At 46.9% G+C, this 26,673-nt stretch overlaps 1 protein-coding gene across 2 annotated transcripts in view; it reads right to left on the bottom strand.

Moving 5' to 3' along the window:
* The window catches only part of DNAJC4 (DnaJ heat shock protein family (Hsp40) member C4), a 1,241,876-nt gene that overhangs the window by 263,427 nt on the left and 951,776 nt on the right, over positions 1–26,673 (bottom strand). For both annotated transcript variants that reach the window (XM_069645092.1, XM_069645093.1), the window contains one exon: positions 3,361–3,447. In XM_069645092.1, coding sequence (XP_069501193.1) covers positions 3,361–3,447 — 87 coding nt within the window. The remainder of the gene's footprint in view (positions 1–3,360; positions 3,448–26,673) is intronic.

The raw sequence follows: 26,673 nt of genomic DNA, 5'->3' as shown, positions 1-26,673 counted from the left end.
GGTATTAGGGGTGTGGCACACATGCTGTGTGATGTTGTGTTGGGGAGGGTTGTGCCATGGATGGGGTCCCCATGTGCTTGATGCCTGTAGCACTTACAGGTATCAGTGAAAATGTATACTCATGGGTCGGGCTGGCTGGGACGAGGGAGTCACATGTTCCCTTGGTGTGTGACGCTAGTCATTTGTAGATGGTGTAGGTGCTTGGCACTGACATCACGTTGTGCCTGGGCTAGCGTGGCAGATACACACCAATTTTGCTGTGGCAGGGGGATGTGTGACTGAGTGGCAGCTGGAGCATGTTATGTTGGTGATACAGGGTGCCTGTGCTATATTGTATGTCTGATTCAGTTATGAGTCAGATTTGGGGTGAAGGTGTATGTCGTTGTGTGCAACCAGGTTGCAGGTTGTGGGGTCGGGGGAGTTGGCAGGGCTGTATTGGTGTTGTGCACAATGCACTTGATATATTTTGCAGCTGTAGTATGTGCAGGGTGGACAGAGAGGTTGATATGACATTGGGGTGTACGTATACTCACCAGCCTCCTCGGATGTCATGGCTCGGCCTCCGCAGCACCGACACCTTCTATGGACTCGAGGTGCAGCACACTGCTGCACGTCTCCTCCCAGGGCTGCAAGTGGATGTGGGGAAGCGCTGGTGCCACCTGTGGCCATACCCTGTCTGTGCTGGCCCAACAGGATGTTGCGCACCCTCAAGCAGAGGTCATCCCACCTTTTGTGGCAGTCACGCACAGTGAGGGGGCGGGCTTGTGCCAACTGCTGTCACTTTCAGGGCAACCTCCTCCCAGATGGTCTTCTTTCAGAGCTGTGCCTGCCTGCGTTGGTCGGTGGAGAACAGTTGGTCTGCATGTTGGACAGGGGTGACCGCCAACTTTTTTAGCTCTGCCTCTCTGAAGCATGGCTTTCACCTCCGGGTTGCACAGACTCTTGATGTCATCTTGCTTTATCTAAATCTGTGCTCAGGATTTAGGTGTGTGTCCTGTGCACTCAGGGTTGCAATGGATTGTGTTTTAGTAATGGCTGCCGGTCGATTTCCTTTTCCGGCGATCACTGTATTTCCGGTCACGGTAATTGCGGTACCGTTGTTACCGGTACCAGTGGACCCGGGAGTGTGATGCCAGATTTGGAGTCACCGGCATCAAGGGTGCCAGTGCTGGCATTTTGGGTGGGGGGGATGTTGGATTTACCAGCATGCCGGTGCCACCGCTTCCGGCATGCCAGCATGCACGTGCACGCCAACATGGAATCAACAGGTGATTCCAGCAGCTCCAGTTCACTGACACAGTGTCACCGGCATGCAGGTAATTAGGATAACTTACCAGCAAACTCGTAATGAGGCCCAATGTTGCCATCAAATGACATTTCAATTATTTGAGCTTGGGCTTCTGATTTAAAACAGGATATGCATGTCTCTTAACTACCAATCCTGTCGATGTTTGCCAGACTGCAGTTTTAGCATATTTTAACCATGTGAATGGTCTAACTTACTTGATTCTATTGCATCATGCTTTGAGATCTTCTAATATTTGCAAGGGGGTGATTTATATTGATATTGATATTTTATTTGTATCGGGCTCGTATACAAGTGTTTCAGAGTGCGACGAGGCAAGGGAGGGGAACAAGGGAGAACAAAAACAACAATCTTACTAGGCCCAGTGACATAGAGAACATGCAAGTGCAGTGGAGAGGGAAGCGGGAAACTGCAGGGGGGAAGGGGAAAAGTGGAAAGTGCTAACCAAAGGAAAAGGTCACAGTCATACTGAGAATTGCAAACGGATCCTAATGACAGGGGCAAGAGCATCAAGAGTATCAGAGATAGAAGGGTAGAGCATTGAAAGGGCTGTGTCATGGTGTGAGTCAGCCAGAGGCGGAGGGGGGGTAGAGAAGGTGGCGGCGAAAGCCTTAACTGACACACGTTTCATGGGACGGATGTCTGAGAAGGTAGGTGGCAGTTTTGGGCAAAGTGGGAGAGATGGGAGGACAGGAGGGAGTGATCACTAAAGGAGAGAGAAGTGGTCTGAGGAATGGAGGGGGAGGGGGCGGAGGAGATCAAAACATCGAGCATGTGCCCTGCAGAGTGCGTCAGGCCAGAGGGGCAGATAGAAAGGGAGAGGGAATCGCAGAGGTCAAGGAAGAGTACAGAGGAGGAACAGGGAGAGTCTAGATGGATATTGAGGTCACCAAGAAGGAGAGGTTGAGTGGTTGAGGACAGGAGGGAGGAGGAGAGGTCCGCCCATTCGGAGAGAAAGGAGATGATCTGACCAGGAGGCTGATAGATAGTGGCCACGGTAAGAGAGTGGCCAGGAGAGAAAGCTGCAGACAATACATTTGAAAGAGGAGTATGTCTGAGTGGGAATGATAGAGGCAGGAATCCACTCCAGGAAGATCAGGGCTACACCCCCTCCAGACCAGGTGGATCTGGGTTCAGAAAGGATCTTGTAGCCGTCAGGGAGGAGAGTGTCATAGCTTGTGACAGTGCTGGCCGTGAACCATGTCTCGTGCCAGTGGTTAAGATTCATTCTAAACCTTCCAGCCATCACCTCTTTTTTTTTGCTTTGTCACCCCGAGTGGGACGGGTATGCCCAGACGTGGGTCCCGTGCCTGCTGGGCCTAGAGACCCAAGCTACTCCTCACTGATGAGCCCCAAAAAGGGTGAAACATGTTTGGGGATGCTTGTGGTCTCGTGCAGAAGGGATGTGACCTAGCAGTTCGGGCTGGACTTCCCCTTTTGGGGTGGGGCCAAGCCTGATTTGCATATGGTCTTTCCCCTTCTGTAATGGCTTGGCAGGCGAAGAACGGTGGTCTGGAGGGTTGCCCAGAGCAATGCCAGTGGTTAAGATTCATTCTAAACCTTCCAGCCATCACCTCCTTTTTTTTTTTCGGCGTGACCGAGGACATTGAAGTCAAGTTCTTCCAGGAGGTGGCAGATGTCAGAGGAGTGTTTGACGGCAGAGCGAGAGTTGAGAGTGGCAAAATGAAGAAGGTTGCCAGCCTTAAAGGCCTCCCGTGGAGGGGTACAAATCAGAGGTACGCCCTGTTTTTTAAATGGATCAGAAAAAGCTGAGTCTCCTCATCCATTGCTAACACCAAACTGAGAACACCCCCACCCATTCCACTACAGCACCCAACACAGCCAATAGGCCCTCACACAATTTTCATTTCAAACTTGAGATCACCCAAAAGCTACTACAAATTAGCAATTTCTGAACCTCACACAATGTCTGTTTCTAACTTGAGCTCTCCCAAAAGCTACTACAAATTTAGAAATCTCTCCAAAAAAGGCACAAAGCAAATTAATTGGCAGAACAACTGCAAAACGTCATAATAACATAAAATGCACTATACCTGGCACTTTCTTTTGAATCGTTGTAAATCTTGGAAAAGATTCGATTTTGTTCTTCCAAGAAGTTACTGTGCACATCCTTTATTGTCCTGCAATGGCAAAAAAGGTATAAAAAGATTGGTGACAACTATGTAAGCAGCTGGTGTGGTCACTGGAGAAGCAGGCCTTGTCATCATAGTGGTGACCATCCACACAGAGGATAACTTGACATTCTCACAATAGAAACTAGCATTTCAAGCATCCTCTATATCATCCCCTGAACTGAAAAATGGTGGGTGTTTCCTTCTTGTGTAAATAAGCGCACGGCTAAGGTCTGCATCTTTGCCATTTTTATTTATTTATTTATTTTAAACTTTCTTTATTGGTTTTTCAACAAATTACAAACCAACAAGCCGTGCACCAGTTTCCCCGAGCGATTCCAACCCCCGCCGCTCCCACCTCCCTCTCCCCCGTATGCCTTGTTTCTTGCGTGGTCACGCGTTGAGTCCCAATTGAAGAATCGTTTTCATGTGTTATCTGGAGCGGTGGCACATTGTGGTAGTGAGGACCTTTGACTGTGTGATGGAGATGAGGTTTGTGAGTCTAGGTCATCTGTAGATGTTATTAGGTAGGCTATGTACGGCCCCCAGATGTCGGGGGGGGGTTGCGCGTGTAGTGGCAGTGACTTGATAAAGCTGGGCTCTACATCTTGGCAGTACGAGATGTCCTTCAACCAACGGTGTAGGCTCGGAGGTGGCCCCCTTCCCCGGTTGCATGCTACTCTTCTACATGCTAGGACTAGTAGGAGATGTGCTAGTTTCCGGACTTCAGTCGGGAGGTCTCTGGTCAGACCCAGCATCGTTAGTTTGGGGTCGGAGGGTAGTTCTGTGCCGATTATTGCTGACGTCTTTTCCAGCACTGCTTTCCAGAATGTGGCTACTGTGGGGCAGGTCCATGCCAAGTGCAAGAAGTCGGCCTCTGGAAATCTGCAACGACCGCATGCCGCGGGTATTGTTTCTCGATGTGCATGAAGTTTAGCTGGGGTGTGGTATATTTGGTGAAGGTAATTGAAATGTATTTGCTTGTATCTCGTGATTGCTACTTTTTTGGTTATGTTTAGTATATAGTTCCAGTCTCCTTCTGCGATCGTGGTGTTTAATGTTCTTTCTCATCTTGCTTTAGCGCCTGGGTTGGGTGACTTAGATTCTGGCTGTAGTGACTTGTAGATGGTTGTTATTAGGCAGCCGTTTCCGTACGCTTGTATCATATTGTCCAGCAGCGACCAGACTGGGGGTTGTTGAAGAAAGGTAGGGAGGTAGATCTGTAGTGTGTGCCGCAATCTGAAGTAGATGAAGATGTCTAGTGCGTTATTCCGTCCCGTGGTGTGAGCTTGCTGGGGGAAAGAAATGTTCCTTCTGAGAATGAATCCTTCATGGTGTGCAGCTGTAAATTTTCTGTCCATTGTTGGAAAACCCTTTCCCCGGGGATAGGGATTCCTGGAATGTGTTTTATTGGAAGGAGGGGAGGGGGGAGTATCTGATTTGAATTTCACTCTTTTTAGCCATCTTTTTCCAGATGGAGTACGTTGTGAAAACGATGTTCAGTGGAGTTCGAGGTGCAGAAAAATTGCCAAAAATGATGGCCCGTAGGAGGTGTGGGCTCGCCAGAGCTCTTTCAAATTGAACATGTGGTTTTATGAAATATGTTGCATACCAGTGGCTGAGAAATTGGGCCTGTGCAGTCCAGTAGTATCGCTCCATATCTGGGAGGGCCAGGCCTCCCTGTCTCACCGGGAGGGTCAATGTGTTGTAAGTAAGCAACTCTCGCTACTTTACCTGCCCAGAGTAGCTCCAGAGTCAATCTCTTGATACGTCGTAGGAATTTCTGGGTCAGCACTAGGGGAATGTTTGAAAAGAGATACAGCAGTTTTGGTACGATTATCATTTTCACTATTGATACTCTACCCCAGAGTGTAAGCAGGAGTGATTTCCACCTGTTGATTTTGTTTTGAATGGCGTCTACTACTCTTTCGTAGTTGTCACGCATGATGTCTCCGCTGGACCTGGAAATGTAGATGCCCAGATACCGGACTTTCGTGTGCTGCCACTGGAAGCCATAGTCGTCAGCGAACTCTGCGGTTGAGGCAGTTAGGGGCAAGATTATTGATTTGGAGTTGTTGACCTTCAGCCCTGAGAAGTGGCCAAACCTTAGTACTGCTCACATCACTGGGTTTAGGTTCTCTTTTGCGTCTCGAAGAAACAATGCCACATCATCGGCATATAGTGATATGCTCATGTTGTGTGGGCCCAGAGATAGGCCTCTGTGGAGGTGGTGTAGTCTGAGGTCTGAGGCCAGTGGTTCCATCACTAAGGCAAACAGTAGAGTGGACAATGGGCATGCCTGTCTCGTTCCGCTCTGCAAGTATATGTTAGTTCAGCAATCGGTTCTCAGTATGATGTTCGATGTTGGTTTTTTATACAGGATGGAGATTAATTGTATGAAGCGCTTGCCAAGGCCCATGTGTTCCAGGATTGCATATAAAAAGGGGCCTTTGACCGAATCAAAGGCTTTTTCTTTACTTTTTTTTTTAAAGAATTTTTATTATTTTTTAAAAAACACGCCAAACATTACAACTTTTAAGACGTTCATAATCAATTTCAAAACAACACATTATGCATTTCCCGTCCTCTCCCCCCACCCTCCCCACAAACTCGAGCCGTTTCATCAGTGTCATCTACATGAGTATTTTCGGGAAACTCAGCGCTTGTTGACTCATCTGAGCTGGTGTGGGGTAGCCATTGAGGTCACCAGTTGCCTCCAGGCCATCAGGGGACCCACTTCCTCTTCTCCCCCCCCTGGTGGCAGCTTCGAACCAAACCGCAGTTTCCGCTTCTGCCCATCTCAGGAGGTCCGCCCACCATGTCTCAACTCTAGGCCTATGGGCCGCCTACCAACACATTGCAATCCTGCGCTTGGCCAGGACATATGCCAGGTCCTTCATTTGCTGATATGCTTTAAATTACGTGGCCTGGGGAAATTCCCAAGCATGCATGCCCCAGCAGACCCCACGTCCAGCACCACACCCCCACCGGCCATTTTCGTCTTTATTTCTTCCCAGAATCTATGCACCTCTGGGCAAGCCCAGAACATGTGCAGCAACCCTGGCTCCTCTTCTCTGCACCTGGGGCATTTCTGTATGGCTGAGCCTCCAAACCTGGCTATTCTTCCAGGGGTCAGGTAGGCTCTGTGGGTGACATACAGCTGGATCTGCTGGAGTCTCGCATTCCGGGACACCTTTTTGTGATACTTCTGGGCTCTATCCCATTGTCCATCTGTCATGGATTCTCCTATCTCCTCATCCCAATCATGCCTCAGCTGGAGTAGCTCCCTCTCTGCCTTCGCTCTTATCCTAGACATGTCATGTCCACCCTCTGAGACATCATACATCATTTCCAGGGTGGCGTCAGGTTCTTCCGCCAGTGCCGTCCCAGGCCACCTCCCCCTTACCCGTTTCAAGAGCCTGATATATGTAATGTATTGGCCACTATGCACCCCTGTCTCCTCCTGCAACCTCTGAAATTCCAATACCTCCCCTTCCTGCCATATATCTCCAAGGGTGGCTAGACCCACCGGTTCCCAGTATCTGCGGACCGCTTCGAACAATTGGGGGTCATCCCCGCATAGAACCACCAGCGGGACTTGCTGAGAGGGTGGGTCTGGGTCGCCCACCGTTTTCCATGCTCTGCGCCAAACTTCCCAGCCCAACTCCAATAGCCTTCCCCTCCCCGCCATCTCAGTTTTATGCATCCACACTGTCTCTTTTAGAAAGTATGGGGCTGAGTCACCCTGCAAAAGACAGACAGCCACCTGGCCACGTACAACAGCTGTCCCGCCAAGAAATAATCAAAGGCTTTTTCGGCGTCCAATCGTATGCTACTACCTGGTGATCCGGATTTAGGGCTGCCATCACACCAAACATTCTTCTTATTCCAAACAACGTGTTTCTAGCTGGAATGAAGCCTGGTCGGCCAGCATCAGAGGGAGTAACTGTTTAGTTAGTACTTTTGCCAGAATTTTGTTATCCAAGTTTATCAGTGAAATCGACCTGTAGGATGCGCAGTCATCTTGGGTTTGCCGTGTTTGTGGAGGAGAATTATGTTGGCCATGTAGAGTGTGGGTGGTAGGTGCTCATTGACCAGGGCCTCATCATACACCTGTATTAGGAGTGGAGTTAGGAGATTCGCAAAGTGTTTATAGAATTCGCCTGTCAGCCCATCTGGTCCAGGTGCTTTCGTGTATGGCAGTTCCTTGATTACTTCAAGGATCTCCTCTGTAGTGATGGGCATATTAAGTGCTTCTCTGAGTTCGGCGTCTAACCAGTACAGTTCGATTGTGTCGAGATATTGTGTTAGTTCTGTGGGATCTGCAGTGTAGTATGAGTCGTACAGTTCCTGGTAATATTGGCGAAATGTCTCAACGATGTCTTTGGCAGTATAGACGGGGCTACCGGTGCAGTCAGTGATTGATTCGACCATTGTAGGCTTCCTGTCTGCCGCTATGAGCCTGGCTAGTAGTGCTCCAGGTCGTTGTCCTTCTCCATACTGATGAGTTTTGTGGTGGCTGTCTAAGAATTTTGATTCTCTTTCAGCTGTGGTTCTGAATACTTCTAGTTCTTCCTTGAGTTTTGCTAGGTCTTGTGGACTATTGGTGGATGTAAGTGAGTGTTTGATTTCTTTGAGGTGTGATTCGCTTGAGTGCAGTTCTCTGCATATTAGTCTAAGGATCCCGTTTTCCTTTGCTAGTCAGACCCCTCTGACGAAGCACTTGAGGGTTTGCCAGAGTGTCCCTGCTGAAGGCACCGACCATTGGTTGATCTCAATGAAGGATTTTATTTCCTTTCGCAGTTCATCAGCAAATACTTGGTCTTGAAGGGCCCTTGGTTTGAATTTCCAGTGAGGTTTGTCGTTTACCGTTTGGGAAGTGGTGCTTTCCAGAATCACTGTGGCATGGTCTGAGAGGGTTCTGGGGAGGATTTGGCAGTCTCCCCACTGCATGCGATTATTTGCGGAGACAAGGAGGTAGTCTAATCTTGAACTAGTTTTGTGGACCCAGGAAAAGAAGGTGTATTCTCGCTTGTCCCAGTGCTTGCATCTCCATATGTCAGTTAGGTCGTATGCTTCGCAAATTTCCTTAATTTGCAAGCTTGCTTTTGAGTGGGGCAGCGCTCCGTGGTGTGACTTGTCTTTGCTGGGTTCGAGTGGTGTATTAAAGTCACCGCCCCATATTATGGTGGGTCGCCTGCCTTTGTCCAGGTGAGTCATCACCCAGTCGAAGTTGTTGGGGCCATCGATATTTGGGCCGTAGGAGTTTACTAGAATTAACTTTTCGCCGTCGATCATTCTGCGTACTAGTAGTGATCTCCCCTCTGTGTCTTTTTGGGTCGATATCAGCCTGAAGTTGGTGGTTTTGTTGATTAGGATGGCTACGCCTGTGGCGAATGAGGAGTAGGAAGCAAACTATCTGTGGCAGCCCCATTCTCTGGCCCAGAGGTTTTCAGCAGCAGGGGGCAGGTGTGTTTCCTGGATTAATGCTATGTCAATTTTGTGGCGTCGCAGATATTGTGTCATCTTTCTCACTTTAGTCGGTTGATTGCCACCTTTGATGTTCCACGTAGCTAAGTTGAATCTATCAGATTTTTCTTCATTTGGGTAGCTAGGTTTGTAGAGTTATTTTGCCTGTAGGTGCTGTGTTGTCTAATTCTCGGGTGTGATGGGTGGCGGCTACGAGTCTGTGTTAGTGGTAGTTGTGGAATGATTTGGGGTGGGGTCGGGCGGGGGCGGTCACGCTCGTGGTTGGTGCATGTAAATCATAACAAATTTCCTTTAACTTGGTGATCTCTAACCTTTTCACTGTGTTCCCTCCCGACACACGAGCAACCCCCAACCTGCTCGTCTTTCGTTAACCCTCCCGTCTACATTCAACTGCTGGAAGTTAACTTTTGTTGTGCAAGGGGAACTGGGATCTTCCCAAGTCGCGCGGCCTTGGGGTATTTTACTCCTATATTGTGTTCCAGTGGGATTAGCATTACTTGCTGGTCTTTCTTCTATTGTAGTAGCTGGCTACGGTGGGTTCCTCTGTGCCCTCTCTCTCTGAGCGCACACCTGGTTATTACTCAGTGCGCTGCAGCCTGCCTGGTCCAGGTACGGGCCTGCCTCTTCGGGTGTCTGGAAGAATTGGGTCCTCCCCTGATGTTGCACTCTCAGCCGGGCAGGAAAGAGTATTGAGTATGGTATTTGGTTGTCGCAGAGTCTTTGTTTGATACCTGTAAAGGATCTCCTTTGTGCTTGGACGGCGGGAGAGAAGTAGGGGTAGAAGTGAACGGTGTCTCCATCATGTTGTAGCTCTCCTTTCTCCCTCGCGAGTCGGAGAATCGTATCTCGATCTTTATAATTGAGAAATTTTGTGATTATCGGGCGAGGTGGGGCCCCTGGAATGGGTTTTTTTGCTGGATATTCTGTGGGCTCTTTCTATGACGAATAGGTGTGATAGGACTTCTGACCCGAAAAGGGTTGTGCACATCGTCTCAATGTGGTCTTCCATTTTTGTTTGTAGCTGTTTCTCTCTTACCCCAACAATCCTAATGTTGTTTCTTCTGGAGCGCCCTTTTAAATCTTCGCTCCGGGCATAAGCCGTTTTCATCTGAGCTTCTAGTGTTGACACTCTGGCTGCTAGGGCTATCGCTCCGTCATCGAGGTTGGATACTCGATGCTCTACTTCGTCTAAGCGTTCGGTATGGTTGTAGAGTCGGTGTTGCAATTGGTCGACCTTAGAGGAGAGGCCGTCTATCTTGCTGTCGAGGTTCCCAATCCCGGCTTTCAGTTCAAGGAGGAGTGCCCTAATATCTATGGGTTGGGGGCCATCGTCTTCCTGGCTCACCACGTTTGTCAGGGATTCTGGCTCTCCGTTTTGTCTGGGTGCTTTGGATGTAGTGCCGGCTTCAAAGTTCAGCTTTCGATGCGATTTGTTCGTTTTTCCCATGCTGCTTTTATGGGGGAGATATCGGTGCCTGCTCTGCTGTCGCAGCCGGGTAGGGTTGAAGGCTGCAGGTACGGGGTGTGGGTCTGGGGGTCTTTATTTAGAGCAGTGCGTGTCTCGCCTCAGGGGAGCTTTTTATTTATTAATTCCCTCCCCCCCCCCCTGTTTGTTACCTGGTATTGCCTTTATTGCGCGGCTGCCAATCAGATTTCCAGGATGGTGCAGGAAGCGTTGGTGTTTGTATCGCAGTGGTGTTCCGGTATTTTGTTTGATTACTTCTGTGTTGCCCCCTTGTGCTTACTCCCTGATCTCTTGTTTCTGCCGAGGATTGGTACTCTGCGTATTAATTGGGGGGGTACTACCTGGTTGGCGGGTGGTTCCCGGTTAGCCCATGTCTTTCAGCGTGTTTCTGCGTTGAGCAAGGGCTTTAGTGCAATGCTTGGTAGTATTTTCAATGACTAATAGCCGTTACTGAGACGTGGTTATGACTTGGGGAGACTGTTTCAATTCCGCCCTGTTAGCTGCTGTTTATTGTTTCGCGCTTTAATTTTCAGGCGCTCTTGCAGGTGACATGCCTTCCCCTGTCTTATGGCTGCAGATGTGCACTGTGCGGTGTTACTATGTCTTGGGGATCGGGTCCTTTATAGCAGGGTAGTTGCTGCCGAGCTCGGTGTGTTAGCTGCTGCTGAGAGGGCCTGTGTGGCTCCACAGTTCGTGTTACTAGCAAGGTTTGAGCGCGGGTTATGGCGGAGTGCATTCACAGTTCTTTTACAGTGCAGGTGCTGCGTCGTTAGTTATCGGCGTGCGCCGTACCTGAGAAGGGGGTTAGGATCCTTTCTCCATTGTTGTGTGTCTCTCGCTGTCGCAGGCCTGTGGGATCGCTCCGGCTGCCGCTGACAGCTGTGCCTGTGGGCCTGAGGCTGTCAGGTCTCCGGCGCATTTTCACTCCTCTCCTGCTTGTGATTTGAGAGGGCACAGCTGCTGGGTGAAGGGGGTTGCAGTTTACCGGAGGTTCCCGCTGGTCCCAGTGCGCTATGGTCTCCCGGGCCGCTGAAGGGGCCGACAGGCTGCCCCGACTGCTCTTCTTCGTTCGGCGGGTCAGTTCACCACAGCGGGTGCCCCGTCACTGCTGGGATCTCGGTCTAGATGTCTCCGGGCTCGCGCTGGGGCCCCAGTCCCTAGCCCTGTCAGCGCCTGCACTGGTCCGTTCGTGCGGTGTGGAGATCCCACCGAGCACGGACCCAATTACCTCGGTTGCTGTAGGTCTGGCGCGGGGGCGGGCACGAGGTTCGCTTGGGACGCCTGTACCATAGGCGGGGTGCTCCAGTCCCCGTTGAGCCTTATCTCCACTGTTGGGTTGAACGCCGCTGGGTCGCGGGAGGACAGCTGAATGTTTGCGGGTCCACAGGGCCTTGTTTGTTGTACGAGTGCATTGATTGCGATTCGGGGATCTGGGGACCCTGGACTCTTTTTCGGCCGTGTCATCTATCAGACCGTTTGTAATGGTGATTATTAGAGGATTGGAGTGCTAATCCTCCAGATTAGTCAGGATTTATGAGAGGCCGCACGGGAGCTCACAGGGGAGCGGCCATCTTGTTTGGTTCTCTACCACCCTCTCATACTGGCAAGCCATCTTTGCCATTTTTGAATTTGATGCCCACTCTGAATTTGAAGGAGAAGAATATTCAGGAGAGTAGTGGAGTAGAATTAACTGGAGTACGGTTGTCTGAAGCGGCTGTTTACTTGTGTTCTTTGCTAGTGCCGGTGTGGCTTGATGACGTGTACGAGTATAAGCACGCTCTAGTTCCTCTTCTCTAACCGAACTTGCGCTTCAGAACGATCGAGGAGAGACCGAAGGAACGTTAACCTGACTGGGGCTGTGCTGCACTGTGCCAGTCTGGGCGGCGCATGAGTTTGTGGCTTCTAGATTTTGTCAGTTCTTTAATATTCCTGATTTACTCACGCAATACCGCACCGCACTGCACTGCAGAGTGGAGTTGGGGAAATCTGACCATGCCGCCAGACATTTCCCCTCTGCAGTGAGAGGCTGCAACTGTTTTTCTTACGCCGGCTCACCCTGGGGCTCACCCGGAGACTACGGACGGTGAGCTGGGCTAGTGATCGGGGGGTGATTGGGGCTTATGCTCTTACCCAGCTGTTTACACCTTAACTGAAGTCTCTTTTTACTCCAACTGAGGCCTCTTAGAACAGGCGGAGTACAGGCTGAGAACACATTATAGCTGTGCGTGCTGTGATGTCAGCAAAACATTAAGGTACTGAGGCGAGACACATGCGCTTGGCGACTAGGAGGGTACTGGTGGTGACTGCGGGCTATTTATAGTCTTTGAAACACTGTACATGAACAGCAAATACTAAACACTTTTTTATTCATACTTGTATTAGAAGGAGCAGGACTACAGGAGTATAACTCGAGCTGGCAACCTAAGGCCTTGAGGCATAGGACTACAAGACCAAAGACAGAGATTGGTGTATATACACGCCTGTCAACTCGTGTGGGGAAGCTTAAGAACTGCATTCCACGTGTCCCTGGTATCCAACTCGGACAATTAAATATTGAGCGGAGGCGTAAGAGGGAGCAGGCAATGAAGCTGCGCAGTACAGCGCTTACAGATGCTATAAACACCCCAGAGTGGGACGGTCCTATGAGGCGCTATCAGCAGTGCCGGGAAATTCTTCCCTGGCAGTTAACACAGTTCACTTCCCCTCCAACACCTCCTTAACTACTCATTCTCAAGTTCATGCTCAAACCACCCACCATACTCCTCGAGTGGGGGGGACTGACAAAGAGGTACATCAGAATTGGCCCATTTTTGGAAACGTGGGCTGGAGTATACAGTTACCACTAAAAAAAATCAAAAATAAAATTAAGGACCACTTCGGAAGGAAAAGGAACAAGAGCATGAATGATGTAGAGGTGGAGGTGGAACCAGAATGCCCTCCTCCCAGCCCCCAACAGAACAAGATCTTTTGGAGGGTGGTGCAGAACATACTACAAACAGCATGGAAAGGAGTCCAACACAAGAACTAGGCTCCCGAGAGGAGCTCCACAGTACGCAACAAGATTTTATCCTAGAACAAAAAAGGAGAATGGAAAATGCAAGTAAGAGAATGGCTTCACCATCTAATACCGAAAGGTTTGACCAACCACAAACTAATGAAGCAACCCTTTCAACCCTGAATTTCGTGTTCAACTCACTGCTATCAGTCTTTGAATTGCTCAAACTGGAGGTACAAACCCAAGCAGGGATACTCCTTGAACTCACTAAAGAAGCGGCGAACTGTGAATTAGCAACAGTGGGGCGCAGTAATGCCATCAACTCAATAATTATCCCCACCATGAAAGATAGGGCTGGACATTTCAGCAATTTAAGGATCTTTTCAAGTGAAAAAGAAAGAGGAAGAAGACTCCTACCAACTACTACAAGAGATTCTGAAACACTTGAAACCTCCAATGATTCCACCTGAAGGAGATGGGGAAGTAGGGAGGGACGGAGGGAGGATGAGTAAATCTACCCATTTGACGACAACACCCTCTCAGAATCCACGCTAGAGGAATTTAGAAGACTAGCCAACGTAGTGGAGGGGGTTGCGGAAATGGGAACAGAATCCCAGCAAACCCGACTAGAGGCAACCTTGCAGGAGTTAGAAGAGGCTGCACCAGTTTGGACAGAAGAAGGCCATCATAACTCCAGAGGAAGAAGCAGAGTAAAGAGAAGAGAGGCAAGAAAGAAGAGACCGAGAACACTTCCCCCACCAAGAGAGATCCTAAGAAACCCAAGAACCAGAAGAACTCAAGGATTAAGAAATCAGAGGCACATTTTTTCCTCAAGACCCTCTCGACACCATCAGTGACAAAACAGAAATCCAAATCTCTAGAAAGAACTAGGGAGGACATACGAGAAGCAAACCCCAGGGAACACAAGCTGGTAAAAAAGGAAAAGAAGCAAAAGACCCTGAAGAATGATCAAAAAGGAGTATTGCAACAAGTGATTGAGATTTTAAGTGTAAGTGTGGGTCTCCAAACAGATTTGCAGGAGCAATCCGCAAAGAGGCCAGGTGCGGTGGTCAATAAAGAAAATCAGAAAGAAGCCAAAATAACAGAGAAGGTCCGACAGAAGTAAATCACATCCTTAGATGAGATAGGCACTTCAGTTACAGGGACATCTTGGGCCCCAATATTTCTTAAGAAATAACACCCGCACTAAATCAGAGGATGTCTATTGAACAGACAAAATGTTACTTGCAGGGTGGAAGTATGAAATTGGCACCAATCTTCCTAAAACAAAGAAAAAAGGCTGACTTAGCTACTGATGTGCCAGGAACATTACCATTGCCTTGGAAATGGGGACTGGCCAAGGAAAGCTGCTCACTATTCCCGGGATGTGGAATGGCACAGGAAAATCGTCAGAGATCCTTGTACCAGTGGAAAAAGACAGTATAGCTTAATATGCTCAGAGCAGGCATTCATCACTTACGAAGAGCAATGATGTGGAAACATCTGCTTTTGCGGTCCCAAAGGTTTGGCTTAAGTTACTGGCAAAGAACAAACAGCACAAATCATTTAGCAAAAGTGTGATTTTATCCTACTTCAAAAAAGTGTGAAATCTTTATCTTCTATCGTCGGAGGACATAGAGTTTGTGCGGTTTCCCAGTAGACAAAATCCTTATATTGTGGAAATTGGACTTACCTCAAGAAAGGCACAAAATGCTATCTGGGTGCCTCAAGAGACCAGAGAGACAAGGAGTAAAAGTTTTTTCCATACTGCCCATAGAAGTTAAAAAGGGAAGCCACTCAAACTCAGGTTACCACAAGTTGGAACCCTTGGGGATGGGGGAATGTTTGAAGGAGGCTGGCCCCAGTGGGACGAGAAGGGGCGCTCAAGAAACCAAGCAAGAAAATGCTCTTACTCTCCTCCCAGAAATACTGGCCCAAGTACTTCAGAAACTGGGAGTGGGAGTTCAATCTCTTTAGACAAAATGGGTACCACCTGATAAGTTGGAACACGCAGGGTTCCAGTTCCTTTAAAACTAAAAAGGATTAGAGAACATCTATTTAGAAATAACGACTTCATACTTTTGCAAGAAACATGGCTTGTCAACCCAATAGAAATTGAAGGCTACATATTGCCCTCATTACCGGCACAACAAAAAGCTAAAGGAAGGCCATCAGGGGGTTTGCTGATGGCATTAAAGAACTCCACAGGCAAATAAATAATTCCCATATTTAACAGTGCAATGGGGATTCAGGCCTGCAAAGTAAGTCTAAGATCTGATATGCGTTATTAATGCTTACTGGAACCCTGCCTGGATTGAACTTCAGAATTTTTTTGTTATACTGTCCCGCTGCTGGAAAGAATCAAACTAGAATTTGGGGGGGCTCAAATAATCTTTGCAGGGGATCTGAACACCCAATGTGTCCACTCGATAAAGGAGAAGGAATTAACAAAATTGCAAAGAATCACCAGAAGGAGCAGAAGTTGGGTGGACTTTTTGGACTCATGGGGCCTGAATATGCCAAATGTGTCGATTGAGGATGATATTCCCTCAGCTTCGACCTGGCATCGAGGGCAGTCATCATCCACGCTGGATTCCATCTTTCTGACAGCAGGTTTATTTTCTCGCTGCTCATCACTGTCTATGTTGCTGTTCTCCGAAGTGTCTATCATAGTGTCAGATAAACAATCACAAGAAATAACAACTAAAAAGAGGAAACTATGGCGCTCTAATTATAGACTGGAAGGAAAAATTCTAAACAATAACTTAGCAAGAATTCCCTAAATTCAAATAGAAAATTGTGAGCTGGCCAAATTTACAAAATGTATTTGGACCACCCTTCCACCTAATGTGGTTAAAGCAGGGGGGCGGCAATTACATAATCACACATTTGATGAGGAAACCTGGGTGGAAAAAAAGGCACTTAGGCAACAACTGCGAAAGTTGAAGAGACTGCAACACAGCTCTGAGAGCTATAGAAGAGATTCCAAGATGCTAAAGTGTGAATACAAGTATTGGTCAGTAGGTCGAAAAATGCTACGGATGCAACAAGATGGGGAGATGTTGCATTTAGTTAACAAAAACAATTCCAGAAAATGTTGGTCGATTATCAATCAACTGAAATCTGATTCCAACAATGCTCAATGTAATTTGGTGCCTGAATATAGGTGGATTGAATACCTGACAACAAATCTTTGAGAATCCCCACAGACACTGGCATAGAGCCAACTTAGATGCACCTTGGCATCTGACTTAAAATGAACAGGACATAGTAGACATAATATCTAAGTCATCTGTCTCTAGAGCTGCAAGCCCGTATGGGCTGACATACCAGGTCCCAAAGACCAACACAGTTCTATGGTCCAGGAAGTTAAACTGGCTCTTTAAAGAGATCCTTAAGCAACAAATGTTTCCCCCTTCATGGAAAATCACAATAGTCCTCCGATTCTTCAAGGGGAGTGATTGATTACAACGGGCGAATTATGGCCGATCGCCCTCCTTGAGATAGAAAGCAAAGTGTTCATGAAACTTTTGCTAAAAGATCTTGTAAAATGGGTAGAAAGTGCGCAAATCCTGTCTAAATTCCAAACGGGGTTCAGATGAGGTATATCCACTGCCCTGAATGGGTTAGTATTGAACCTGATTAGCGTGAATACCAGGAGAAAAAAGAGATCTTCCATTATACGGCGCATGGGCGGACCTTTCAAAGACTTTTGATCAGGTCGATAGGGCCCACCTTTGGAATAAGTTGAGATGTTGGGGGATCGCTGAAGGTATGTTGTCAATGCTAGTCGAACTACATAGGGATACCACGCTGAGAGTGAGACACGACAACCAGGCCCATCTGTCAGATCTCAGCAGGGTGGAGAGAGGCGTTAGACAGGGCTGCTTGGGTGCTCCTCTCTTCTTTAATCTGTATCTGGCAGACATGGGCGCCTCTTTAGAATCATCAGCGTTGGCCAGCCCAGAGATCAATGGGAGGAAGATCCACTGGCTGGCCTACGCTGATGACATTGTCCTGTTGGACAAAACAGCAATAGGGTTGCAGCGTCTGCTAACTAGGCTAGGTGAATATACCAAGGTAAATGGACTGTCCATCAATCCAACAAAATCTAAAATAGTCGTTTTTAGGCATGCGCGAAAAAGGGTCCATTACTCTAAATGGGTTTTGGAGGGCCAGGTCATCCCAAGGGTTGAAGAAGTAATGTACCTGGGCTACATGGTATATGCATCACCATCAATGAGTAAAGGGGAGTCGGGTGTGAATGGTTAAATCATGCAGCTCATTCCCCAAACGAAAAAGATTCTTGCTAAATATTGCGCTTTTTCGATTCTTCCCCTGATCAAGTATTATGTAGCGAAAGCTATGCCAGTTATTTTATATGGGCTAGAGGACAAACCGTTGCTCTGGTACATACACTGGCAAAAACTGGAGGGCCTAATATGGAAGAGAGTCCTTGGGCTCCCAATGAGTGCCCCAACTCCTAGCTTGAGATTTGAGCTGGGCTTGACATCCTTGGGCTCTCTGGTAAACGGGAAACTGGCATCTCTTTTTTGCCAGATTGCAACCACACAGGATCATATGTTATACACAGATATCAAGGCCCACCTTGAGCACTCCAAATCAAAGATCCTTTCTAATTTAGAAATAAGGGTAAATGAGATCCTTGCAAAAGCTGGCACAAACCTTGAAACACTAATCAACAATCCTCTAAAAGTAAAGAGGGCAGTAGAAATGAGGAACTGGATCGCAACAATAGAAGATCTGCGAAACTCAGTCCTTTCAAACTCATTTTTGACGGTTGACAAAAAATTGGGTCATCTTCCGAGGTACTTGGTAAAATTCCCTGACTGGAAGATCAGAAAAAATGTCCTTAGAATCCGGTTGAATTTAGTCAACATTGCAGAGGCATTAGCCAAACATAGACAAGATGATATAGCCCACAAACTGTGTGAAATATGTAAAAACCCATTAAACCAAACGTTAAAACATCTGTTAATGGAGTTTGAGGGCACTTGGCCCGTTAGAGTGGTCTTGTTTGGGAGATTTGTAAGTAGGGAAGAGGGAATTGTGTCGGATATGTTCTGGGACAGATTGATCTCTGGGCATGAAACAACATTAACAATAAACGTGGTACAGGTTTTAGAAAGAAGTAATATTGTTCTCTGATACTATTCCCCATTTAAATCTGTGGATGGTGGTGGATTGCTTATCTTGTTGGTTTGAAAGACCTTGGGTGGCCTAAAATCAGGCTTCTGTGTTTTTGAACTATAAATGAGAAGTACTATGAATGAATTGCTCATTTTATTGTCAAGTAATGTGAAGTAATGTGCTGTGAATGTTTGTGGTCATAATGTAAGTAAAAATTCCTCGGGTTCTCTTTTCATTTTTTTCTTTTGTCGTCAAATGTACTTTGTTATGAATATGTGTTTCCTCTCAATTTTCATTTTTATGTATCTTTCTTTGTAAAAGGTTTTTGTAACCATACACAAATAAAAACAAATAAAAAAAGATGCCCAATCTCTGCCATCACTGTGTAGGATTAAAATTGCATAGCGATACATGTTTAACTATGTTTTGCATGAGAAGTGGGTTTGTCAGTGTAATACAAGCAGTACAAGAAGCAATTAACCACAAGTAAAAACAAGCAGTTAAATGGCCCACGGCCACGACAAAGTCTCTACAGAAAACCTTGGGAGGAAATTGATGATGCTCTATCTCAACTTCATGAGCACCAAACAAGTAAAGTGCTGCTCAAATAAGGGTTCCTTATTAAAAGCAGCCATAAACTCTGACCTGCGGGGAAATTATCCTGAAGGGCCTACTCATGTCTGCACAGCACGACACGGAGCCTAAACTGGTCGGATGTTCTGACAAACATTGAACTAATCTCTGGATACAGTCTGCTTCAGGACTTATTGTCCACCCTTTTCAGTGTGTTTCCACATCACTTTAGCACATCCAAAGCCGAAGTCTATGGTGTTTCCGCACATTGGTCCTGGTTAAAAGAGACATTCTGAAACATTGAAAGCCCCACGTAAACCCCCAAGGGAAGGTTTGATCCATGACCTTGTGTCTAGCTCATCAAGGGAAAAAGTGCTCTGTGCTTACACGATCTGGACAAATGTAATACGTTTTTGAGTATGTTGAATATTTTTGGATACATTTGAACAGGACAGTTAGTTTTGTTGTCCCTATGTCTAGTTGTCATTGTGCCTTGTCCACTCTTTTGTGTCTCCCCTTCAGTATTCATGTGTTCTTGTATGTTGTATAAAACCCTTGGGCAGCAACAATTTAGCACGTGGACCTGGATGAACTCACAGAAGGATCCGGGAACTGCACATCTGGTTCTCACTATACTGTTACTATTGTTGAACTGTGTCCTGACTGTCGGATGAAAGCTTGTAACTCCATCCTTGCTAATTTGGTTCAATACATCTTTTTTAAAGCGGCTATTGTGCAGGTTTAATAGTCTGAGCTCTTCGGGTAGTGGTTGCCACATTTATGAAGACGGAACGCAGTTATATATCAGAGTCCCAAGCAAGAGCTCTCCAAGCCTAGACAACATGACCTGAATCCTGAATCAGATCGACACATGGATGAAAGGCAACATGCTATCTCTAAATATATGGGGAAACGAATTCCCCAGCCTTAGATGCCCCAGAACTATCCTCAATCTACACTGTCTTCTGACAAACTCTCACCTGGGGACCCAAAATCTTTAAAGTTTAAAATGTAAAAATGTCTGTGTGACCCTTGACTCCTCCTAGAACTGCTCTGCAACATACACTCGTTCATATCACTTTTAAACCTCTGTGCCATAACCCAAGCTTTCATTGCACCTAAATTTGACTACTGTAACAACAAATTGGAAAGAGCAAATGCCACATTAATAAACCAGCTGAAAATCATCTAGAAATCGTCAGCCAGACCGAGCTCCAATATCAACATTCAGAAACACAACCATCCAACCTTCTGTTTTCCAACTACTACCTAGGGTGGCCAACTGTCCCATATTTTGCGGGTTTTTCCTGTAATTGGGGACTCTGTCCTGCAGTTTGCCGAGTGGCTCTGTGGGACACGGGTTGTCCCGACTTGCTCTGTTCAAGCACGGTTAGGCATACTGTGGGCTGGGCCCGGCCTTTGCAGGGCACTCGGGCCACAGCTAATTGCTATCCATCTCCATCCGTGTCTCACAGATTAGCTGCCACTTGCCAGCCACTGTTATTCCGATTCATGGGAAATGTATGTATATGACAACCTCCCCGCTCCTATTAGAATGGCGAGGGAGTCATACATCCATTTCCCGCGAATCGGAATAACAGTGGCTAGCAAGTGGCAGCTAATTTGTGAAACACCCTAAATAAGAGTCCTACTGCATTGCATTGCACCCGCAGCTGCTGCACTTATAGTGCATCTACACTGCAGGCCTGTCACATCAGCAGCTTCGGGTGCAATCCATTGATTACAAATGGGGTGGGCCAAACGTGAATGACGCTGTAACGTCATCGCCGCCTTGTGGGTAAGTGTTCCGCAAAAGGATCTCACAAAGTTGGCTACCCTACTACTACCTGTCAGAGAAAGATAGTGTGAGCTCACCAAGCCCAGCATGCCAACGATTACCCATCCAACTTGATGCTTGTTCACAAGGTCAAACAAGAAATGGTTGCCCCCTCGTCCTGCGCTGAACAAAGGAGTTTTAAATAGGACATTCTTTTTAATGACAAATGAGCAATACGTTTTGGCGGGAACCGCGCTGTTCTTGTATTTGATACAATATTTACATCTCTATGAGGCAGAGCCACCCTATCGTGGAATCCCTATGGAAACAGTTGTGGAATCCAACTTCCTATACTGAAGTGCCTCAACATTATCTGGACCGATACAAATCCTTAAAATTGATCTGTCTCCGTTACAATTTGCAACTGTGAACAGGCATGAGATGCCCATGCATTTAATCGAGATTTTCGTCTGTTTTACACCAAGCACGTTTTCTATGTTGTATTGTAGAAAATGAAACATGACGTCCAGCCAAAGCCGAGAGCTGTTACTTCAAATCCATCACTCTCAACGTAAGCTTAGCCGCATCCCACTCCATCGCTGCTGCTGACTGACATGCCATTCGCCTCCTTTAGGGCATTCCTCGATGAAAAAATGCACTCCGAAGTCTCCTGCGGGTCAACGGTTCAGTCAGTAAAAGTACGCGACCGGAAGAGCTGCTGGAAACTGCACCCGGAGAGAGGCACGTATCCGACGATCTGCGCGCGGCAGCAGGAATGCGCCCAGCCTGTGCAATCAGCAGATTGCTGAGTTTATAGGGGCGTCTCTCTTCAAGTATGTGCTTGACGGCAACTCGGAAGACCTACGTATCAGGCTTCAGATCTTCTTCGCCTAGTCATGCAATTTGGTTGGACTCCGTTTTCGTTTTTAAAGTTTTTACCCAACTGAGGTGCAGGGAACAAGGCCAGCGGGAGTTACACTCCTTGCTTTCCAAACACAACATATGACAGCGCCGCCACCACGTGGACGTGTACACGAGGCGGCCAGGCACGGGTGGTTCTAGGAGACCATACTCCCGACCATACTACACTGGGCATATTACTCACTAGACCAGGGTGCTGCAATTAAGAAATAAGAAGCATGGAAAGACATGCACACGGTGAGCTTGGTTAACAAGTGGTAGTGATGTAAAACAAAATACTCTGTGAACCGACCTGGGAGGTGGGGTGGTCGGGTTGGGCAGTGGCCTGAGCGATGGTGCCAGCCTAGAGGTTAGCTAGGTGTGGAGTCGTGCCAGCAGAGCCAGTCTTAGGGGTGGGGTGCCCGGCGTGACCTCCCATGAACCCCCACACCACGCCAGCTTGCGGGAGTCTTTCAAGGTCTCCCCCGAGCTGGCATGGTGGGAGAAGGTGTGGCAGGTGCCCTATTGAAATTAAATGCGCACCGCTCTCTGGCAGGTGCCCTATTGAAATTAAATACAATCCACTGTAGGGAGAGGAACACATTAAATAACAATAGGGAGTTGATGATAATAGGATAACAATAGGAGCTGATGATGCACCTATTGAAAAATGTGGCACCCCCCTCATGACCAGGGGCCCACTTGAGGAGCGGGGCACATTTGTTTTGCACCAGGGCGCTAAGGGCAGCCCTGCATGCCAGCACGTGATAGGCTTGTGAAAAGTGTAAAACGCAGGGCTAATATAACACGCTTTTTTAATAGTGATTGTAACATCTAATGTCAAAACGGGAATGCCTGCATGCTTTGGCACTCGATTGTTTGCTTAATGTGTCCAGTAACAATTTAATATAAAACAACAATGACAATTCCAAGGATGGTTTTAGCTTGTCAAACTTCCCTGATTTAAATGAAATGCTTCCTTTGTGCTTGTCAGCAGTTTCTGGGAAAGTGACCTGTGGCAATGTCTCTTCTAGTTAACAGATTGTCCTTGACTACATACTATTTGAAGCAGAGTTTCTCTATTACTTTAAAGTACTCTGTTGCTTGCTGAGTGCTGTGCCTTCTCGTTGAAGGTACGCTGTCTTGTATTCACATCATGCATAACCCACTGATGCCTGCAACAACCAATGACTAAGAACAAGTGATTCAATCACACATGTATAACTCAAAAGGAAGATTACAGGCCTGCCAACTGGGCCCATGTCAAGAGTGCAGTGCTTAGCCAGTCTTGATCTTCACTTTGCATTCTGTTACATTTAGTCCTGCTTGTATAGTGGGATGGTAAAACTACAAATACTGTACAAAAACTCAAAATGACATGTTTTCAAATGCCAGGCCTTGAACATTCCAGCCCTTACATGGGATAATTCAAGAGCTTGGTGTCTGCAGCAGTGGATTAGTCCTTTGTCCTTAAATGCATTCCTTCAGAATGCTGAGATCTCAACAGTACTAAAAAGGAACAACTTGGACAATCTAGATGATGACACCCCTGAACAGAATACTATTTTAGCTCTCGACAGGTCACTATGCAAAAAACATAACATTGTATTTCAGAACTAATGATGCCATGGAAGTATGTTTATCTTGGAGCCAAATAAACGTGCAACTAATGCAACACGAGAACCTGCGCTCAATGTCCGGCTTCTCTACCTAGACACTAGTCAATGTGTGATCCTGCAGGAACCACTGTACCCATTGGTTTCATTTTCCTTAGCTGCCAAAATTGTGATCAACTAGAAGCGATTCCATTACCTGTACACTACACAAAAGCCTCATACATACATGGTTTAATAAACTCTACAGTAGCTCCATATGTAATAAAAATAAAATTGATAATGGGTGTAGTGCAAACCACAGGCTGAATTGTACCACCACATGTGCACTCAGGTTCTCTTCTAACAGAAGAGTAAAATACATGATATTCTAAAACTGTAGGTAGGCATATGGTCCCAGAAAGAGCATTATTTTTTGCATATACTTATCAGACTGGATTCAATGCAGATGACGTTATAACAAAATCTTCCCCACTCAACAGTCTTTATTTTTCTCTAAAGGAATGGTTCGGTCAGAAATGTTATTGTCCCTATGGTTCGCCATGTGTTTTTAATAGTAATGCGATCGATCGTACAAATATTTCCTATGCACCTTACCCGAGTTTTCGTCTCTTGAACACAAGCCAAATCAGGCAGCAGGGCGCGGCCATCTTGTGATAATCTTATCCCTTGCCGCATCGCCCTGGGTGACCTGCGTTTGCGGCACTAAATCATAGCCCCCGCCCCTGAGCCTGACATCACTAGACGCGTACCGCCCATTTCAGAACGCCAAAGCACATCTCGTGTCAACATTCTCTGCGCCTCAGCTAATAATGTGTCACCATGGAAACAGCAGGAAGCCTCTTTCCTCGATAAGTATAAACAGAGCGTTTCACAACACACAACAGCAGATTTTCTTTTCCATTCCTCTCACTGTATTTCTTTGAGTATTCTGTAACTCGTTTCTGTGCTCTGGTCAGCTACCTTCGTTGCTTGTAGCCCGTGTGAACAGATACCAGTACCACCGCTATAAATTATTTTTGTTTGTTTACCACACAATGGCAACAATAATGCCCTACCTGTACGAGCCCGAGTATTCCGAGGAGGAATTACTGGAAAGAGCAAGCTCCGTAAACGATGGGGCTTTGGACAACAGTTGGGCGGACGTTTCAACAGATGAAGAGCCTGGGCCTAGTCGCATGGACGATGTTTCCACCTGGTGTACCTGCAATCGGTGGCGCTAATGCCAACCGAGGAGGAGAACTGCTGCTGCCGAGAAAACTCTGGATGCTTGTCCTACATATCGCAAGGCGATCCACAGCCGAAATGCGTTACCGAGCTACCAGACTTCACAGCAGTCTGCCTCACACGGTCCGTGTTGAGGATTTTGATGATGCTTATGCACGAACTTCGCGCAACAGTTCGCCCTCGTAATCCAAGTAACAAGTAAGTATAGTCTGGTTGTGATGTCAGTTAGGCCACTACTATTTCATGTTTGTCTCCTATATTCTCATAACTTCAGTATATCATTGTCATATCAGTTTAGTCTTGCAATTCTCTAGTAAAAGTCGCATAAAAGTTGTTCAATATTGTGCAGTGTCTAGTTAGCATTTGTCCTGGTAATAATGCCATCGGATACAAGATTTGTCATTGACAACTAAGGTTTAATACACTTATCTTGGTCATTTAAAAACAGTTTGTATCTTTCTCTTTCACAGGTGGTACCGGCTGGTGGCCTATCGTTCGTACACATGGTGGCTTCATGGGAGGCTTGGACACCGCATTCGACAAGTAATACCCGCCTGTGTCGTTGGTGCCATTAGACAAACTTTCCCCAGTGACAGCGGTCAGTACAGGGGATTTTCTCTCGCTGAGCTGCAACCAGACCTTAACAATGTTTAGTATGTTTGTGCCATCAAAATAAGAAACCAAATAAAACACAACATATTTTTTATAGATGGTTGTTTCATTTTTTAAATGAATCAAGTGTGTCTCCATTCCGCAGTGTTCCGGTGCCTTGTCTGCACGCCTACCGGCCCATCCATCCCACCCCCCACTCTCAAAGGCAGTTCGCACCAGTGGATGTGCACTGCAATGGGGTGCTATCAGGGGTGCGAACGGCCAAGGTGCCAAACAACATGTACACTTCAAAAGGAATCTTACGCCCAGGGGCCATAGTTCACATGGCCTCCTCAGACCCCGTTTCTCCAGGCAGGCTCCCCTGAATCAGACCGTGCCCCTGCAATCCACATAAGTATGTCTCCATTCAGCAGTGTTCCGGTGCCTTGTCTGCACGCCTCCCGGCCCATCCATCCCACCCCCCACTATCAAAGGCAGTTCGCACCAGTGGATGTGCGCTGAAATGGGGTGCTGTCAGGGACGCGAACGGCCAAGGTGCCAAACAACATGTACACTTCAAAAGGTATCTTATGCCCAGAGGCCATTATTCACATGGCCTCCTCAGACCCCGTGTCTCCAGGCAGGCTCCCCTTCAAGGAGGCCGCGCCCCTGCAATACAATTAATACCACGACATATACACGTCATTCATTCAGTAAAACACCCCTTTTTGGTATTCTTTATAAACGACTTGATATTTACCATGAGAACATCTTTAAGCACTGCAAGTCAACTCGTGAACGTGCTACTCTGTGACCGCTTGGAGTGGACTTGTCAGTGTGCTACGTGTGAACATCTCCCTGTTCTCCTGCCTCTAATTACTCTGCTTGCTGATCTGATTGTTGTTCAAGGTAAGGGCATGTATCCTAATCATATCTCCTTCATTTGTAAATTGTATATCTTTTTCGAAGTAACATACTCAAATGTGTCTCATTGCTATTGATTGGAGTATCTTTTGTTATGTTATCGATATATCAATTTTCATCAAAGTCAATTGGCATGGTATTGCATCCTTCGTGTAGCGTGTCTATAGTATACGCATGTTTCCTTTTCGTGCACGATAGAACATTCGAGGGACGAGTAACATGTTCTGATTTTCAACACATCAATTAATTGTTTGTGAAAGTTATCCTATAATACAGCCGCCCACGCTGCACTGATTTTGCTGTGGTGCCCAAAAGAAAGCGTGCAATGAACAATGTATGGTCCAATTCCTTCTTTCTCACATTTTTATGCAAAATAAATTTCGAATAATGTTGACCTTTATTTTGCAGAATTTACAACAATACATGCATGTTATATTTTCGGTTGCCCTTCCAAGACCCATGACAAATCCGAAGGCATTACAATGCATGTATTCCCTAAGACTGTTGATCGAATAAGAGAATGGGTCAG

Source organism: Ambystoma mexicanum, chromosome 2p, assembly GCF_040938575.1.
Source record: "Ambystoma mexicanum isolate Mex_15411 chromosome 2p, UKY_AmexF1_1, whole genome shotgun sequence".
In the NCBI taxonomy this organism is placed as follows: Eukaryota; Metazoa; Chordata; class Amphibia; order Caudata; family Ambystomatidae; genus Ambystoma; species Ambystoma mexicanum.
This window is presented reverse-complemented; position numbering and strand designations above follow the sequence as displayed.